Raw genomic sequence first — 15,532 nt, 5'->3', positions numbered from 1 at the left:
TGACTCAGGACCCCCAAGTCTGATTTCCATTTGGACAGTCTCAAGCTGTGACAATGGGAAAAATGGACAAACATTTTTTGCAGCTTTAATGATTTGGGGATTCTGGCTGTCCCCTTCAGGTTACCCGTTTCCTAAAACTGGTTCCAGACCTTTTGGCCATTGTGCAGCGTAAGAAAAAGGAAGGGGAAGAAGAACAAGCAATCAACAGACAGACAGCATTGTATACCTTAAAGCTTTTATGCAAGAATTTTGGTGCAGAAAATCCAGATCCTTTTGTCCCAGTGCTGAGCACTGCTGTGAAACTGATTGCTCCAGAGAGAAAGGAGGAGAAGAATGTCTTGGGAAGCGCGCTGCTGTGCGTAGCAGAGGTGACCTCCACCCTGGAGGCACTGGCTATCCCCCAGCTTCCCAGGTATGCGGCCGGAGACTTAAACAGGAGCTGTTACCGCCTGGCACACATTGAAAAATAACACCTTGGTGACTTTTTTCTTTTTCCTCTGAGTAGACGTTGCATAAAATTGGATTTGTTAAAGAATTGATCTTGCAGGGTGTGGTGGCTCAAGGCTGTGATCCCAGCACTTTGGGAGGCCAAGGCAGGGAGATCGTTTGAGCCCAGGAGTGTGATGCTATAGTAAGCTATGACTGCACCACTGCACTGTAGCCTGGGCAACAGAGTGAGACCCTGTCTCTTAAAAAAACAATAAAAATAATCTTCAAACGGAAAGACAGCCTTCCCATTTATCTTCAGATGCACTGCTTTGTGATGTTAATCGTCCCCCATTCTTCCTTCCTTTTGTCTAGCATAGTCAGAAAGCAGTGGGTGAAGGTTCTCGGCAGAGGGGCCCACCCAGTTAGGCAAGGCCAAAGCTGCCTTCTGTTGCCAAATGTGGAAGTTAGAAGCTCCTGGCTATGGTAGTTCCTTACTATACACAGCCAGTATGTTCCTTAACCTGTTAGAGCTTTACTGTCTATGAAACAGAGACAGTATCTACCTCATAGGATTTCTGTAGGGCAGTGCTTGCAAGGAGTTTTGCATAGTGCCTGAAACATAGTAAGTGTTCAGTTAATGAAAGCCATTGTTAACTTTTAAATTACGGTTGTGTCCATACTGTTGGCACTGGGAGATCTCTTGTGCTTAGCCACATAAAATGTGTAGACAGCGCTTTTTAGGCTGTGAGGTAGATAGAGATATGAGGGAACAGGCAGTTTGTTGTTTTTTTCCGAATGCCTCTGCTGCATTCCCTAGCCTCCGTTTCTGCTTTCAGTTCCTCTAAAGCTCTTACTCCGTTTCTAGCCTGATGCCCTCGTTGCTGACAACAATGAAGAACACCAGCGAGCTGGTCTCCAGCGAGGTCTACCTGCTCAGTGCCTTGGCCGCCCTGCAGAAGGTTGTGGAGACTCTCCCGCACTTCATCAGCCCCTACCTGGAAGGCATTCTCTCCCAGGTGAGCCACGATGACCGCGACACGCTACACGGGGTGGCTGGGGCAAGTAAAAGATCACAGATTTCGTGATTGTTTTTTCTTTAAGGGTTAGTTTCTGTTTGACAGAAAGGAGTCTTATTTCTAAAGAGATGTGCTTGCTTTTATTAAATGTGGATTTTTTTCTCTTCCATCCTCCTTGCCGCTTAATCTTGAAATTGATATGGGGGTCACTTTTTAGTGAGGCGCTTCTCTTCTTTAATTGTGCGGAACGTATTCTGGTTTTTTTTCTCTTCTGTGAGATATTTGGAGTTGGGCTGATAGAGCCGCCTTTTATTACTTGTGGAAATTTGTGGGCCCTGTTTCTACTGTGAGAGGTTTAATCCGAAGGCATCTTGCAAAGCAGAATTTTTGTATTGCAGGTCAGCAGTTTCCTGTCAGCACGCTAGGGGCCAGTGGTATTTCTGATTGAAAATGCTCAAGAATGTTGAGCCCTGGCTGTTCCATTGTGTTGATCATTTGCCATTTACAAGGTTAGGAGCCTTCATTACCATGGGCAAATGATTAAACCGGTTCACATACACCACAGCCAGGGCTTACAAGTCACCTTCTCAGCCTGTGCTCTGAGGAGCTTTCTTGGTTTTTTAGCAACTTGACTCTTGCCATGGTCTCTTGCATTCCTGTCCTCTAACAAAATCATCTGTCTGGGTGCTCTGTGTGCGTCTGCCTCTACCACTGGCCTTTGTCCCTGATCGCAAGTTGGGCAAGAGGTGTCTGCCCAGTTTTATCCACTGACGTTTAGGACTGGCTTTAAAAGGAACACTGAGTGTAGTTAAAAGGTGCTAAGCATTTTCCAAACACTAGTGCGTCATCATGAAGCCTTTCTCTAAGTGTATGTTTGTCAGCGAGGATCTGCAATGGCCCTGATCACTTTTTTTATATTCCTGTAGGTGATTCACTTGGAGAAAATCACTAGTGAAGTGGGTTCTGCCTCCTCACAGGCTAATATCCGTCTCACATCTCTGAAAAAGACACTGGCTACCACACTCGCACCCCGAGTCCTGTTGCCCGCCATCAGAAAAACTTACAAGCAGATTGAGAAGAACTGGAAGGTTAGATCATATTGGGTATTAAGACTTTGGAGAAGGGAGAGGTGGTACTGAAATGTGTAAACTTTGACTTAAAGAAGAATATGTTTATTTAATTTTGAAAAATGCACATTGCTGAACTCTAGGAATCATTTGAAAATGGCACATCTCTTTACTGTGTTATTGGTAGAATCACATGGGTCCGTTTATGAGCATCTTGCAAGAGCATATTGGGGTGATGAAGAAGGAAGAGCTCACCTCCCATCAGTCTCAGCTAACCGCCTTTTTCCTGGAGGCCCTGGACTTCCGAGCCCAGCACTCTGAGGTAAGCTCAGGTTCACTCCTCCAAATCCTAAAGTTGTTACCCACCTGTTGAAGAGTCCAAGGACAATCTGTCTAGCTGTGTAACAGTGGTACTTGCCAACATAATTTACAGTTAGATATCAGCACTCTAATAAATGGGCTCTTCTGTTTTCAGAACGATCTGGAGGAAGTTGGAAGAACAGAAAATTGTATCATTGACTGTCTAGTAGCCATGGTTGTCAAGCTTTCCGAGGTCACATTCCGACCCCTGTTCTTCAAGGTGATGCTTTCTTCCTCTTCCTCCCCTTTGTGCTCAGATTTAAGTGACAAGATGTTGAAGAAACTAATACTATCTTATCCTTTTAGCTGTTTGATTGGGCTAAAACAGAAGATGCCCCAAAGGACAGGTTGTTGACATTTTACAACTTGGCAGATTGCATTGCTGAAAAGCTGAAAGGGCTTTTTACGCTGTTTGCCGGCCACTTAGTGAAGCCTTTTGCTGACGCCTTGAACCAGGTGAACATCTCCAAAACAGGTGGGTAGTTGCTTCAGTTCAGTTGTCGCTCTGTGTGCCTTATACAAGGTACCAGTAAGACACAACCTAGTGCTCGGAGACAAGATTTTAAAAGTTCTTAAGTTCTAAGCTAAGGAGGGTGAATTTTTTACTTCATTGTTGTCAGACAGTGAAGTGTTGTTTTAGCATGATGAACAAATGTTATATGTCAGCTCACTTGGGAGAAAGGATAAAGTAAATGGCCATCGCTGTCAGTTACTGGAAGTAACTTTAAAACATAAAAATTAAGATTCGTTTATTCTCTGATGCTAATAAATGACCCACTTGACAGCTGAGGGAATTTAACTTGCCAAACCGAGTGTTAGCATCTTAACTCTAAAAGAAGGAATCATTCTTCGAGAGACCATCCTTTTTGTGTTCTACCTTCATCCTGATTATGATTTCTAGATCATTTTAGACTCTTCTGATTATGGTTATTTTAATAGTGATTTCAGTGTAAACATTGGAGGTTAATGGTTAAGTTCAGTGTTTTTTCATTTTTACTCTTCCCACATCTACAGATGAAGCATTTTTTGACTCTGAAAATGACCCTGAAAAGTGCTGCTTGCTGTTGCAGTTTATTTTGAACTGTTTATACAAAATCTTCCTTTTTGATACCCAGCATTTTATAAGTAAAGAGAGAGCAGAAGCCTTGATGATGCCTCTGGTGGATCAGGTAACCAAACAGAACCATCTTTCGTTACTGAGGAAGCCATCACTGTTCGAGCTTGGAGGTTTTAGATCTGCTCGAATGACAGCTTGTTAGGCTTTTTCCTTTGTGAGGTTGTTTTTTTTTTTTGGTCTTATTAAATGAAATTTTTTATTTGAAAATTGTTTTTTCAAAGATATAACTTCATTGTGGATTTGAGTTTTTTGTTTTGTTGTTTTGTTTTTTTGAGACAGGACAGGGTATTGCTCTGTCACCCAGGCTGGAGTGCAGTATGCAATCTCAGCTCACTGCACCTCCACCTCCCGGGTTCAAGCAATTCTTGTGCTTCAGCCTCCTGAATGGCTGAGATTATAGGCGCCTGCCTCCATACCTGGCTAATTTTTGTATTTTTAGTAGGGATGGGGTTTTGCCGTGTTGGCCAGGCTGGTCTCGAACTCCTGACCTCAAGTGATCTGCCCACCTTGGCCTCCCAGAGTGCTAGGATTACAGGCGTGAACCACCGTGCCTGGCCCTGAGTTGTTTTTTGGGTTTTTTGTTTGTTCGTTTAACTGCTCAAAAGAAAGACATGATATAAGGTGTCATGGTTAATGTATTCATTTGTTTTAACTGGGCCTCATTGAGAACGCGTCAGAGCATGGCTGCCCTCTGGAGGAAAGAGCTCCTCCAAGATGTTCTGCTGGAGAGAAAGGGGCGACGATAAAGGGTATAAAACTCCATTTGAGTTCCAGAAGGCAATATATTTGCCCTAGATGGTATTAGAATAGTGCCTGGTTTTTGAACCTGCTCTATCATGAAAGATAGTAAAATATGTGTTATGTTGGGTATTTTTTCAAACAGAAGAAAGAAATGAGACCTGTTGTTCAAAGTCTTTGTGTCTTCATAGCTGGAAAACAGGCTTGGGGGCGAAGAGAAATTCCAGGAACGGGTGACAAAGCAGCTGATACCGTGCATCGCGCAGTTTTCGGTGGCCATGGCGGATGACTCTCTTTGGAAACCACTGAACTACCAGATTCTGCTAAAGACCAGAGATGCCTCGCCTAAGGTTAGGAACTGGGTGACAAGTACTGACACTGCATCTTTTCACTGTATGGCCTAAACAGCCTGCAGGTGGTCACAGATGCAGGCCCCTGGTAAACCGGCAGGGAAGAACATTGCTATTTGTCGTCCAGTACTAGAGGTCCGGTCTTTTGTATTAGGCAGAAATTTGTGCCTAAGAAAATTTTGGTTTTTACTTACAGGCTATTTGTAAAGAATAGCAATGCCCTTATCCCCACCCCAATGGTGCACTGGGCAGAAGTACTAAAATACTTTCTAAATACTTTTAAATAACAAAGACTTGAAGTAATTCCTTGTTTTTTAAGTGCCATTGAAATGTCATTGTGCTCCAGAGAGAGATGCATTGAATTTGTCCACAGAATAGTCTTTTGAGTTAGCGCAATACCTTCTGTGGTTTATAGATACTAAGTTTATGATCTTGTTGAGTAAGTGGTGGCAGTGGAAATAAAACATGGGTGGGTAGGTTGAGTGTAAGTCAAAATTCCACACCCAAGTGTCATAAATTTCAAACTTTTCACAATAAGTCGCCATTTCTCAAACTAATGACTGTATTAGAACCTTACTGGCTATAACAGCCCAAAGCAGAATTTTATTAAGAAGATTTATCAGTTCAAATTCTTTATTAGGATATGCTAACAATGAGACTGTTTTCATGAACCCCCACATTTTAAACCATAGGTTTTTATACAAGTAGCAGTGTCAAATTTATTGTAATATTTTACTTTGATTGCACAAATCAAGGAAATCCTGATTGAATCTAGGTAGTTACAACTGGTTTTTTAATAATTCACTTTGTACTATCCAGATATTCTTTAAAATATCCAAAATTAGATGACCAGTAGGGCTTTTGTTTCAAAAGCTAACAATACCCAACTACTGCTTGCTTTCCTTATCATAGACAAGGCATGTGAGGAACACCATTTTTAAAGCCCCAAAACTAGGGTATCGTGACACAGAATGTTTTTTATTCAGTGCTGAGATGGGCACTTTCCCCAAGCGAGTGTCCTGGCCCCTCATACAACTATGGTGGTGACCACAGTCAGGGGCTATGGGTGGGGAGACCCACCAGAGGCGGCTAGAGGCACTGTATTGGCAGCCTGGTGGGCTGGCGAGCTCCAGTGAAATAAAATTTGCAACAGACTTGAGTTTGCATGAGGCATTTTATTTTATTGGTTTTTTTTTTTTTTCAAAGGAAGAGATTATAAAAAGACATTTCACATTAAAGATTTGCAGTCGTGGGACACGGTTTGGAAAACACTGATTTATAAGGTTATGCATATTACAAATAGCTCCCAAATGGTTAAACTGGTATTCTAAGATGAAAGCTGAATGAGGTGAATAAATGCATGTGAACTAATGTTTAGTTTAGAAAGTTAGAGCTTGTCTCAAGTCAGCACAGCTCTTAATACAGTAACACTACCTTTTATTTCTTTGCTCTTTTATCCCTTTCAGGTTCGATTTGCTGCTTTGATTACTGTGTTAGCACTGGCTGAAAAACTAAAGGAGAATTATATTGTCTTGCTACCAGAATCCATTCCTTTCTTAGCAGAGTTGATGGAAGGTAATTCCCAAACTATTCCCAACTATTAAACAATTAAGGAATAATTCAGTAAAATTCTGTGAAAATGTGCCCAATGATAATGCAGATTTGGATATAACATGACTAGCAGTTGATCCAGTCCTCATACACGCGGCTCCAGTCTCAAATACAGGCAGGCTCGAGCTCCTGTTTTGAATTGGGTGGAGGGAGCGAGTTGTGAAGTGACCACCTCGTGATCATTTGAGAGTTCGTTTACAGTGTGATCTTCACTGTCTTTACTTTTGTGGTGTTTTGTGATCATACAAGCAGATTACAGTAGTGTTTTTAATTAACCTCATACATTTATATGATTGAAGTTTTGGTCCCCAGATGGGAGGTTGTTTAATGGAAAGGCCTAGTGGCATTAAGGATGCAGTAGGATGTCCACTTTTAGTAGCAAGCGACTTTCTTTCACTACTCCATGTTAGGTGCTTTACATGGATTATTTCACTTAAAAATCACATTTTATCTCTGTTTTACAAAGGAAGAAACTAGAGGCTTAAATGGTTTCAATTATTTGACAAAGATCACAAGCTCGTGAGTGTGACATGGGGAGCTATGACAGTTCTAGAACATAGTCTTAGGCCCAGGAAATACCAGTAAATGTTATTAAGGGAGGGATGGTGGAGCAAGTAGATCAGTACTGAACTGATTCACTGCTTATCTAAGCTAAAAAAGTACATTCTCCTTTGTTTGTTAGCTCCTGGAGGGGGGAAGTGTGAGCTACTAAAGGGGTGGCATCCCTAGGAAGTTTGAGTTTTTGGGGTTCTTATTCAGCTTCCAGGGCAAGCCTGTGGGCAGGGAATGAAGGCAGAAGGAGCAGTGTGGAGGGAGGGGGTCCGTGGCGCCCCCTGCTTTGTTAATGTGCTTCATTTCACTCTTGATTGAACGATTGCCAGAGAATGCAAGACATTAAGATTCAACTAATGAGAACTGAGGCAGGCGGACGGACTCAGATTTTAATTTTGATGATTTTTTTTTTTTTTTAGATGAATGTGAAGAAGTAGAACATCAGTGCCAAAAGACTATTCAGCAACTGGAAACTGTCCTGGGAGAGCCGCTCCAGAGCTATTTCTAAGACTTTCTGTGGTGTTTCATACTCTACTCAGAGTTCTGATTTTTTGTATTTTTATTTTTGGGTGTTGGGTGCCATGTTACTTTTGGTGCCTTAATACACCTACGTGGTACTTAACAAATGTTTTATCACTTCTTTACAAAATTCTCACCTGGTTTATGCTACCACATAAGCCTCTCCTGCCTATTGTATAGAGCTGCAGAAAGAGTAAATGACATGGTATTTTTATACAGACTGATGTGTGTGTTTAAACATTTATTATTCTCTTCCTGATTGATGGTAATAATATCAGACCTGTTTACTTTTAGCACCCAAAGCAGACGCCTCATTTGCACTGTAAGCCTTAACTCTTCTGTACAGCAGTGTCTTATATACATGGTATCTGTGTTGCAGATTTCACTCCAAGTTGCTCTCTACTTCAAGAAAATGAAGTTATTTAGCAATCAACAGAAATACTTTTGACCATAAAGCCTACTTTTCATTTTGGGTAGGCGAACTTCAGCCTTCATTTCTTGTGCCTATAAAGAGAAGTGGTTCTGGAATGCTTTTTTTTTTTTTTAACCCAGAAGTGTGACTGTCACCTTTATCCTTTATTGTTCTGGGAAACAGGGGAGATGGAGGCAATACGCTGCTTCTAAAGCAGCTCACACCTGGCTGCTCACACGGAGGGCCCAGAAACACTGGGTGGCACGAGGAAGCTCCTCCCGGATTAAGAATGAACCCAATTCCATTGGTGGTTAACTAAGAATTACTTGTCTAAGACAGTAAGTATCAGTAGATTTTTTTCAGTGCTTTCAAGTGCCCTAATCTCTAGTACTGGGTCATGGTGAAGTTGGAAAGTGAGGGCTCAAATGAAATTAAATCTGCCCCCTTTTTAAAGGCATCAAGAACAATCCCATAGAATGTTCGCATTGAGTTTAAAAGCCTTTGAAACTAATATAGAAGTTTAATGCAGAAATGTGGCAAGCAAAAGGTCAACTTGCAGTTTAGAGACAGAGCTTGCTTGTATAGAATTGCATATTTCTAAGAAATGTCTCAATAAAATTCATTAATAAATACTAATAGCTTTTAAAATTTTTTACTCCATATAAAATGCAAATGAACTTAAGACTTATAAGGAATGATGTGAGTGGGCTATTTTTTTCCCAAATGCCTCACAGTCTCCAAAGCTCGGTTAAGCACCTTGATGGTCTTTACGAAGAAAAATAACTGGAGGATTCTGGAGTCTTCTTGCCTTCTACAGCTTTCCCTGTGGCACCCCCCACCCCCAACCAGTGTCTTTGAGCTTGGTGAGACTCTGCATAAATTAACATGAAAAGCTGAAAAAGAATTAAGGGCTAGCAATTTCTACACTGAGTACTTTTTAAAAAATAAGATTGACAATGGTATTCTTTTCAATATATGGATAGAAATAATATCTAACTGAAATCTGTTATGAAAATATTCCTAAATCCTGGCAGAGTTCTGCCCCAGTTTAATGTGATAAAATGATCCTCACTGAGTGAGCTTTTTTCCCTCCCGACTCCCAAACCTTTGAAATTTCCTGAAACAAGATCTGACCTGTAAAGATCCCATATACATGGAACTTCTGCCAACTCCCCTCAAATAATAGAAAAATTACAGAAATGCAACAATTTAACTTGCTGATACAGGTTTGATTTTAATCACTTAAAGCAGAAGAGTGCTTTGATCTCAGTTGCTAATGATGATGGACTAATCTTAAGAACAGAGGCCTTGAGTGGTGATTTGCATGGGAACAAAACAGATGTTTGCATTACCTCTGCCTGCTTTGTGGGTACACTTTCTGATACTGCCTGCCTTATGACTCCCTGAAGTCTAATCCTGACCTTACTTTGTTGCCCATAAATACCTTTCAAATTGGATGCATCTTGCCTCTTCCTTAAGCCTTCTGTAGGAGTCTGTGTAGACTCAGATTCGCCCTAAGTTCAAATACACAGAAATCAGCTGCCTTGGGCTTGGCATCAGGTTAATTTCAGCACCATTTCCTTGTTCTGCTTTGGTTTTTTTGCCTTAATTTCTGTGCTGTGCTCAGATGTCGTGCTAATTATTTGGTAAAGCTTGCAGCTAATAGAGCCACATGTTTATTGTGATAAAGAAAATGATGTAAGTCAACATCAGTCCTCCCAATGATGGGATATGATAGCGCACTGGTTATGAGCGTGATCACCGGGGAAGGAGGTGTGTCTTCGATAAACTAGTGTCTTCGGGTGATTTAACAGCTGCATAACTAATCCCAGAGGACCCCTTAGAGTTGATGTAATGCCTGTAGAAAAAGCAGTGCACAGCGATAGAGCACAGAAGAGTCGAAGCTCAGGAGAACAGGGAACATACTGGTCTGTTTGACCACTAAGTGTATATGCCAGCTCCTTGCACAGTTTTGCCAAAAAAAAAAATCTGTGCTCAATACATGTTAGCTACTGTATTCTAGTAGGTACTCCATAAATACTTGTTGAATGGGATTCTTGAAGAGTCAGCCAAAGTAGGAGAGACGGCAGAGTGGCTTTAACTGGTTGTAAGTGTTGCTGCCCCCAGTTTCCCCATTCAGTGCTAGACACTGCCATACTTCATGGCAAGGACTGAGAACACCCAGCAGGACCGAAGGGCACACAAGCTCATTTTAACAATATAAACAATAGAATGACAGTGAGATGCGATTTGGCAAGGCCAGTATCACAGAAGCCATTCTGTATTTCGGTTTTTGTAGCAGCTGTGCAGGTAGGCTACCAGCTCCTTACTTCTACTAAGTGGATGTCTCCATTAATTTCCAGCGTATCAATACTGCTGAGCTCTTTAAATCTGTGTTTGTACTCCAGGCTGTGTACGCCATTTACTGCAACCTTGAATTCTCTAACATCACAATAAATTATCATCTGAAAGGAAAGGAAACATGCCATTAGTGGTTCCTCTTAGTTTAAAATTTTGTGTGTGTTACACACTAACAGGGTGTCAGAATAAACCATTTGATTTCTTTATACGTAGGAAAGTCCTAGCCTGCTGCTGCTGACTTCCTTCTGTGACTTCCAAGACCCTAATCTAACGAAAGTGTCCCTGGTGGTGGCACTGTCTGCCTCATCCCACCCAGGGAAGTGACCTGGATGTGTTTGGAGCCTCACACCATCCCCAGGGCCTGCGGCCTTCCTTTCCTCAACAGGCCCTCTCCCTCGGCCGCATCCTGCCCCTTGCTCCTGGAAAGCTGGAGTGCTGCCCCTCCTCACTGATGCTGGGGACTCTCCTAAAGCAGGAAAACTTCTAATGTGGTCGCTCTAGTTCACTGAGATGCTGTTTCCAGCTAGTAGCCTGGAACCAAGGGACTTGGATCCTGTCTTTTCTGCCTCAAACGCTAGGATCGTGAACAAGCCAGACAATTAATACGAAATTTCAGCAGCTTAAGGCACTTGCTAGGGTTTTTACAGCTGCTTGGTGATCCTGATTCCATAAGCTCAGCACATCTTAGCCTCAGTGTGTTTGTCCAAAGCCATCAAAGCTGGATATCCCATGAGTGTGAAGTGCTGTGCATTCCGGTAGATTCATTCAGATTCATCAGCAGTGTCTGCCCTTCACAGTCATCTGTGCCCAAAACTCAAACAATGAAAAACCAAAAAAACAACCAGCCTTTTACATCACCTTTACACCTCAACTTTACACTGCTGGCGCCACGCTGCCAGTGCCAGGCTGGGTTTCCACGCACACTGAGAAGGCCTCTGGAAGGCCCTGCACTGAGCTCTCCCTGTGCTTCTGGCCCCCCATGAAGGCTTCAGAAGAAGGAGGGGCAGCTCAGCCTTGATGCCAACCCGGCCCCACCCCCAGAGGCCAGAATGAAGCACAAAACCTGAATCTGCAAAGCGGCAAGTTGAGGGTTTTCGTTCTTTTGACAGGAGCCGTGGAAAGGGCTGCCAAGGAAAATCAGGAGGGAGGAAGTTTCAGCTCAAGTCCTGCACTCTAATAACAGAGCTGGCCAATGAAGCTTCTGTGGCTACAGAGGATTGGGGAAATAGATGTAACCTGAGATTCTGTCCCCACAAGAATGGTGGAAATCCTAGTTCCAACCAGGTAGAAGGGACCCTGGATATATTTAACAAAATCTCAAGAAAACACAAAACACACAGCCTCATGCTATCGCTCAGAAGGAAAACCAAGTTGGCAGCAGAGGGAGTCAATTAGTCACCTGTACTGTATCAGAGCAAGTACAAAGCCAGTGAATTACAAGCAAGTGGCAAAGAAATGACATGCCTCTGGGTGAGCAGACTACTGCAAATGAAAAGAAGACACATCCTTTGCAAGACCCCCAGCCTAGAAGAAAACAGAACAACAGAATCCCTCACAACCATCTGATGCTGCCGAACAGCTGGGAAGAACATGGATTCCATCCAGAGGAAGAGCCCACGGATGAAATTACAATACTGAATGAGATTGTTTTAAAACACTGTAGATACAACTAAAGTGTGTTTGAAACAGCAAGAAGATTTAAAATGACAGTAATGGTATAATGGAAAGACCTGAGATAATCTCAGTGCAAGCATAGCTAAAAGGCAAGAGATGGAAGCCCCTGGAAAGGACCTATCAGTATGGAAAATCGTCAACAGTGATCAACATGAGGATAATTACTGTTCCTGAATTAGAAAATTAAATGGAAAAGATGATTGTTCAAAAGCATACAACATCCATCTATTCATTCCTTCAGCCAGCCATGCTTTTCACTGTCTCTGCAAAAAAAAATTGCCTGGAATATGGTTCATCTAATCCTAATGGTACGATTTGAATTACGAAGTTGGAGATATTTTCATCTTAGTATCTTTCAGCATTACTTGAATGTATCATTGTCCTTTTTTATATTAATATAGTAAATCCAAACTTGGGGCCGAGATAGGTCCAAAACAAGTTACATCATTGGTTTCCTGTCACCCACCACAAGGCTCAACTTCCTTCTAGAGCGCTCACCTCTGTTTCCCTCCAGCAAACCCCACGTCACCCTTTACGCCTTGACTCTTGCCAAGCCAGCAACCCTGTGCTGCCCTTCCCACTCTAAGGACTTGTTCAGATCAAGCCCTAAATCTAGAAAAGCCAACCTTCAGCCTTCCACATCCTTCCCAGCTTTCTGAATTCCAAACCAATATCCACAATTTCCAGGGAACCCTCCATGATTAGCCCACATCTGTCTACGCTCCACATACCAGGGCGCTGCATTAGGCTGGAACTTAGGAATAAATAACGCATGTCACATTGCTATCTATTCCGCCTGATACTCATGCTTTTAGTAACGGGTTTTGATGAGTCCTCAAGAACCCACATGGTCCAGAGGATGTGGCAGTTTAAAATGCTGTAGAATTATAACCTAAACCAATGACCCTAAGTGACTGTGTGAGGCAGCGGCACCTGAGCTGGTGAGTGAGGCTGACCAACCACCTGGCATCCGCATCGCAAGGAGACGATTCTCTGCTCAGCATCCCAAAAACATATTTTGGGAAAGGTATGTGTTACAATAGTCACCTATTTGGGGACTCGGGACTACATGCCTTTTAGTTCCAAGGGACTGATGTATTTTTCCTTGAATACATACAAACAAGACTAACTCCTTAGGAGAAAGGACTGCCACCTGAAACCATCTACCCTGATGGGAGGTGATGGCCAGTGCAAGCAAGCAGTTTTAGGGTCTCCACGTCCTCATGTCCGCTTCTGCAATTAAATGTGTGACTCCAGTCCTGAGACAAGCTTCCTGGTTACATTCCTATCAATATGGGGCTACACAGGAATTTTAATATGATGAAAAATGTCAATTCCAGTGCACATAATTTGACACTCTACTGGCTTCGCTATTTATACTGATTACCCACATTATAAAATGGGGCAAATTACAATCTCCAAGTAAACAAAAAACATACACGACCTCCACATACTGAGTTAGGACTTGATTTAAATGGACCACTTATCCCACTCCTGCTCCCAGGATGCTTGGTGCTGTCCCATTTTCAAAAACTGTAACCTCACCTCAAAGTACATCCCAGGACTAAATGGGAAAGAGGTAATATTTCTCTCTTCTTCTCCCCAGGACTCCTGAAGAAAAGAATTTCTTATAAATGCTTTAATATTCAGGCGTGGGTTCAAGTGTAGAGCGATATCCTTTGATTTTCCTGCTAGTAGGTCAACATTAAAGCTTTTGAGAAAGGAAAAAAAAAACAAAAAACAACAAACCTTAATTAACCAAGTAGGACAGAGTAGTGGCAGTTTCAGCAATGTTAATGGCCAGGCTTGAACTATGACCCTAACTCTGTGAAACATGTGTCCACATGGACATGGGAATGCAGATGAAGTTGAAATTTTAAACTCAGTATTCCACTAATTTGTTACTTGTAAAATAAAAAAAAATTTTAAACCCTTTAAAATGAGCGTTGAGGCTGAGATGTGGCTGGACAGAAATTGAAGGTTTAACGCCAGTTAAACCAAATGACTACTTCAGGCCACAGGAGCCTGGGATCCTCTCAAGCAGGTATTCTCTTTTCATCATCTACCCGTGTTCCTTCCTTCTTGAAAGTATGCCACTTTCTAGGAAACAGCTCTAATTTCAAGCTTTCAGAAGGCTGGACATCTCTGGAAAAAGTTGTTAAAGCAGAAATTTTCTAAATCACATGACAACAGGGGCCCTAAAAAATGTTGCCTGGGCCGGACGCGGTGGCTCACACCTGTAATCCCAGCACTTTGGGAGGCCAAAGTGGGCGGATCACTTGAGGTCAGGCGTCCGAGATCAGCCTGGCCAACATGGTGAAACCCTGTCTCTACTAAAAATACAAAAATTCAAAAACTAGCGGCCGGGCGCGGTGGCTCACGCCTGTAATCCCAGCACTTTGGGAGGCCGAGGCGGGCGGATCACGAGGTCAGGAGATCGAGACCATCCTGGCTAACACGGTGAAACCCCGTCTCTACTAAAAATGCAAAAAATTAGCCGGGCGAGGCAGCGGGCGCCTGTAGTCCCAGCTACTCGGGAGGCTGAGGCAGGAGAATGGCGTGAACCCGGGAGGCGGAGCTTGCAGTGAGCCGAGATCGCGCCACTGCACTCCAGCCTGGGCGACTAAGCGAGACTCTGTCTCAAAAAAAAAAAAAAAAAAAAAAAAACAACTAGCTGGGCGTGGTGGTGCGCCTGTAATCCCAGGTACTCCAGAGGCTGCGGTAGGAGAATCGCTTGAACACCCGGGGGCGGAGGTTGTGGTGTGCTGGGATTGCGACACTGCACTCCAGTCTGGATGACACAGTGAGGCTCGATCTCAAAAAAAAAAAGAAAATGTTGCCTGATCTTACGGGGCTGCCCTGGAGTTCTCCAAGGCAAGGGTAGGCCTCGCGGACAAAAATGCTACTCTCTCGTCTGGCCAGAAAAAGGTGACGTCAGAACACTGGGCTTTAGTCTTGGCTCTGCCGCCAACTAGCTGTTAGCAATCTACCCTCCTCCTGCTTGAATCATCTCACCTTGGAAATGAAGATTCTGACACTAGCCCTAATGCTAGCTCATAAGACCGCTCACGGGTGGAAGGCGTAACAGGCACGGAGGTATCTGCACTGTGACTGCTACCCAAGGATACTGACCTTTTGGCATTTGTATTCACTTCTCCTTTAACGACGACAGTTCGTCCAGGGCCCATGGGGGTGTTCAACCTTGCAGCAAATGGCAGGCTCTGAAAAGAAGCCACAGTTAGGACAAAGAGGTCTGCAGAAAGTGATCTCCAGGGAAAACTCGTGTCCAAAGAACACTAGAGAATGTTTCAGAGCCATGACCCTGT

The 15,532-nt window shown here is 43.0% G+C and overlaps 2 protein-coding genes across 3 annotated transcripts in view; one reads left to right on the top strand and one right to left on the bottom strand.

Moving 5' to 3' along the window:
* HEATR1 (HEAT repeat containing 1) overlaps positions 1 to 8,807 on the top strand; it is a 57,075-nt gene extending 48,268 nt beyond the window's left edge. Inside the window, exons 36-45 of the mRNA XM_003893722.5 lie at positions 120 to 412; positions 1,295 to 1,445; positions 2,372 to 2,533; positions 2,700 to 2,834; positions 2,988 to 3,092; positions 3,179 to 3,347; positions 3,887 to 4,041; positions 4,919 to 5,077; positions 6,544 to 6,652; positions 7,660 to 8,807. Coding sequence (XP_003893771.3) covers positions 120 to 412; positions 1,295 to 1,445; positions 2,372 to 2,533; positions 2,700 to 2,834; positions 2,988 to 3,092; positions 3,179 to 3,347; positions 3,887 to 4,041; positions 4,919 to 5,077; positions 6,544 to 6,652; positions 7,660 to 7,748 — 1,527 coding nt within the window. The 3' untranslated portion in view covers positions 7,749 to 8,807. The remainder of the gene's footprint in view (positions 1 to 119; positions 413 to 1,294; positions 1,446 to 2,371; positions 2,534 to 2,699; positions 2,835 to 2,987; positions 3,093 to 3,178; positions 3,348 to 3,886; positions 4,042 to 4,918; positions 5,078 to 6,543; positions 6,653 to 7,659) is intronic.
* The window catches only part of LGALS8 (galectin 8), a 31,049-nt gene continuing 23,129 nt past the window's right edge, over positions 7,613 to 15,532 (bottom strand). The window contains exons 10-12 of one of the 2 annotated variants that reach the window (XM_003893723.5): positions 15,339 to 15,427; positions 13,752 to 13,917; positions 7,613 to 10,636 (exon numbers count right to left, since the gene is read on the bottom strand). In XM_003893723.5, the coding sequence (XP_003893772.2) occupies positions 10,487 to 10,636; positions 13,752 to 13,917; positions 15,339 to 15,427 (405 nt within the window). In that variant the 3' untranslated portion in view covers positions 7,613 to 10,486. The remainder of the gene's footprint in view (positions 10,637 to 13,751; positions 13,918 to 15,338; positions 15,428 to 15,532) is intronic. The other variant, XM_009196999.4, reaches the window with a different exon arrangement.

Source organism: Papio anubis, chromosome 1, assembly GCF_008728515.1.
Source record: "Papio anubis isolate 15944 chromosome 1, Panubis1.0, whole genome shotgun sequence".
In the NCBI taxonomy this organism is placed as follows: domain Eukaryota; kingdom Metazoa; phylum Chordata; class Mammalia; order Primates; family Cercopithecidae; genus Papio; species Papio anubis.
This window is presented reverse-complemented; position numbering and strand designations above follow the sequence as displayed.